The 3,409-nt window shown below is 36.4% G+C and overlaps 1 protein-coding gene across 1 annotated transcript; it reads right to left on the reverse strand.

The window, feature by feature from the left end:
• Positions 1-244: 244 nt before the first annotated feature.
• On the reverse strand, positions 245-1,182 carry LOC120607021 (olfactory receptor 2G3-like). The gene is given in 3 exon segments (XM_039868635.1): positions 245-313; positions 315-435; positions 437-1,182. Coding segments are annotated over 3 exon segments (936 nt in total).
• Between the last annotated feature and the right edge of the window lie 2,227 nt (positions 1,183-3,409).

The following is a 3,409-nucleotide window of genomic DNA, read 5'->3' on the forward strand; positions in this document are numbered from 1 at the left end:
GAGTAAAATATAAGGTTTTGGTGTGGGTCATAATCTTTACTAATGCACAGCTCTCTTCCTCATGGCTCCAGCTCTAACTTAAATAAATGCATGCTTTCATTTAGTTACATATAAGACAAAACTCTCTTATGTAGATAAAATACATGGGCAGTAATTAAGTTGGTACAAAATTGAGAACTGTGGTTTTAGCTAAATAGAAGCCAGATAACTAGGTCACCTGTAATCACTTCCTTGCACATCTCATTCATAGTACACACAATTTTTCTGAAAGAAGTTTCTTCAAAGCATCTTTCACATCCTTATTCCTTAGAGTGTTGATAGATGATAGGATTTAAGGTGGGAGTCATCATGGTGTAGAAGAGGGAACTGAACTTGCCTTGGTCCTGGGCATAACCGTTACTTGGTTGCAGGTACATGTTCATTATGATGCCATAGGATCACCACTGTAAGGTGGGAGGAGCAGATACTGAAGGCTTTGTGCCTCACCGCCTATGACTTGATTCTCAGCACAGCTTGAGTTATGAGGCCATAGGAGATAAAGATGAATGTTGAGGGCATCAAAAGGAACAGGATACTAACCACAAAAAACACTAACTCATTGACACTGGTGTCCACACAAGCCAACTTGAGGAGAGCTGGTACTTCACAAGTAAAATGATCCAGCCTGTGGTTGCCACAGAGAGGCAATTGCAAGGTAAAGGTAACATGTACCAAGGAATTAGCCATGCCACTGAGCCAGGAGATGAATCCCAGCTGCTGACATAGTCGTAGGTTCATGATGACCACATAGTGAAGGGGTTTGCAGATATCAACATAGCGATCCAAGGCCATCACAGCCAGGAGGATACACTTAGTGGAGCCCAGCACTACAAAAACATAAAGTTGTACCACACACACCGCATAAGTGATGGTCTTCTCTGGTCCTCTCAAGTTAACTAGGGTCTGAGGTGCAAGGCTCATAGTGAAGCAGAGGTCCAGTAGGGACAGGTTGCTGAGGAAGAAGTACATGGGGGTATGGAGGGAGTGATCCAGGTGTGAGACAAGGGTGATAGTAAAGTTTCCCACAAATATCAGGAGGTAAAAGAAAAGGACAAATACAAAGACCACAGCCTCCAGGTGAGGGTTGTCTGAGAAGCCTAGAAGGACAAAACTCATCAAGGAACTCTCATTGGCCCTTTCCATCACTCCAGGGGGAACTGTACCTACTAAGAAAGGAATGAGAACAGGTGCATTTGAAACAGTTGATCCTAGATTCACAATGTCCAAGACAAAAGGATCATGGAAACTGACTTGTCCAACCTATTAATTTTTCACTCCTAGTGTGTTGCTGACTCTGAACATCAGTCCAGTCCAATGGCTCTTTAACAATCATGAATGCTTTCAACTTTGGGGCTGTCTAGGGACTGGTTATTAAAGTTAATCAACTGGACATTTTCATGTACATCAAGAAATGTGCAATCACCTACTTCTGAAATAAAAAATCAAATAACATTTCCCTGGTTCTAACTGTGAACAAAAATCAGCACACAAAATACAATATGCAGGTATTAATATAGGCACAAATGGGGATGGAAAGTTTCTCATCTTCCCACTACAGGCACACATTCTTATACTCTCATCTCCATACACTTCTTCAACAGAGAAAGATGAGATAGTCATGGACATAATAGTCTACCCAGAAAGACAAAATGAAATTGAATAGTTAGTTAATGAATAATTTAAACTTTAAAATTACTCAACAATAAAAAAATGAAATCTTGCCATTTGTAAGAACATGGATGAACATAGAGGGTATTATGCTAAGTGAGATAAGTCAGAAAAACAAATACATGGTTTCACAATACGTGTAATTTTTTTAAAAAACAAAACAAATGAACAAACAAAACTATCAAAAACAAAGAACAAACTAATAATTGCCAGAGGGGAGGTGAAGTGGAGGGATGGGTAAAAAAGGTAAAGGGAACTATTGTCAATAGTGTGATAAGTTTTCATGGTCATAAACTTTGTATGATATATACATGTCAAATCACTATGTTGTTCACCTGAAATTAATGTAATATTATATGCCAACTATAATTTAATAAAAAATAAAAATAAATAAATAACATAAATTTAAAAAAATATGTTTGTTCTAAGGCTGAACAAAGTAAATAATTTTCAGATAGATTTTGCAAAATAATAAACTAAAATATTATTTTGAAAAACAAAGACCAGAGTAGCCTTTATGTCTGAAACCAACAAAAATAAAGCCTTTAAATTTGGACAATATTGGGATAAGTGGGAATAAAAGATTATTTTTTGACATTTGGAAAAAAAATTAGTAATAACTAGGAGAGAGTAAAAAAGGTATGTTTGAGTCTCCAAAATATATACTATAAATTCAACTTATACAAGTTTACTCAATGATTGCACTGCCAAAAAACTAAAACTATTTTTTAAATATAATTATTTAGAAAAACTGGCTAAAAGTCCTCAACACTCAAGAACAAAAGAAAAAAATCTACTCAAAAGAATACAGCTGTGCAACAAGACTATTGTGGGGATGGTATCTTTCCATCTTGAAGACTGTTAGGTAAAGCTGTGTAATTGCTTGTGGTGGCCTGGAAAAAACACATATGGATTTTTATCCAGGAGCCACCTCCCCAGTTACCTCTGCTTTTGCGCCACCCAGCCCTGGTTCATTTCCCCATCCACCTGCCTGTGGAATCTTTTTAGAACAGGCAAAAAAAATCATTATTGTATCCTCTCTCAACTTGGTGAAATGCAACGTAAGACAGATGCTTTCCTGATTTAACATATTTTTATGTGCTCTGGTTTTCCATGGCTACTCTGTCTACTGGTGAAAACACAATACCAGTGATTGTAGATTCCTCAGTGTTTGTTCAGTTGTTTGAAGACCAGATTGGAAGTTGCCCATGTGAGCAGTAAAGTACCTGTTCTAACATGAAGCAAGTGTCCTCTACCATACATATTCTGATTATTGCTTATTCTCAAGTTTCAGTAAAATACAATTACATTCTATAAGGAAATAAAAATGAGACCATAATGCCAATAATCAAGAAAGAATGGTTCTATGGAAAACATTTTATTTATTCTCAGTAAAATCCAACCCAATAATTCAACACTTTGGTTATTTGGGTTAAATTGTACTTACACTATTCCTCTGCTTGATCTGCCAGAGAGCTCCAGAGTTCAAAGGCCTTCAATAGTGTACTACTTAAAGAAGTGTCTTTTGTGGGATTTATCATGTATAATTTCTTACAGAAATTTGAAATCACCTTGAACTAAAGTGCTCTTTTTGAGTTGTGGAATTGCGTTAACGTGGAATTGAGTGTGTGCATATCTATCTATCTATCTATCTATCTATCTATCTATCTATCTATCTATCCATCATCTATCTATCATCATT

Source organism: Pteropus medius, unplaced genomic scaffold, assembly GCF_902729225.1.
Source record: "Pteropus medius unplaced genomic scaffold, Ma_sr-lr_union100, whole genome shotgun sequence".
NCBI lineage: Eukaryota > Metazoa > Chordata > Mammalia > Chiroptera > Pteropodidae > Pteropus > Pteropus medius.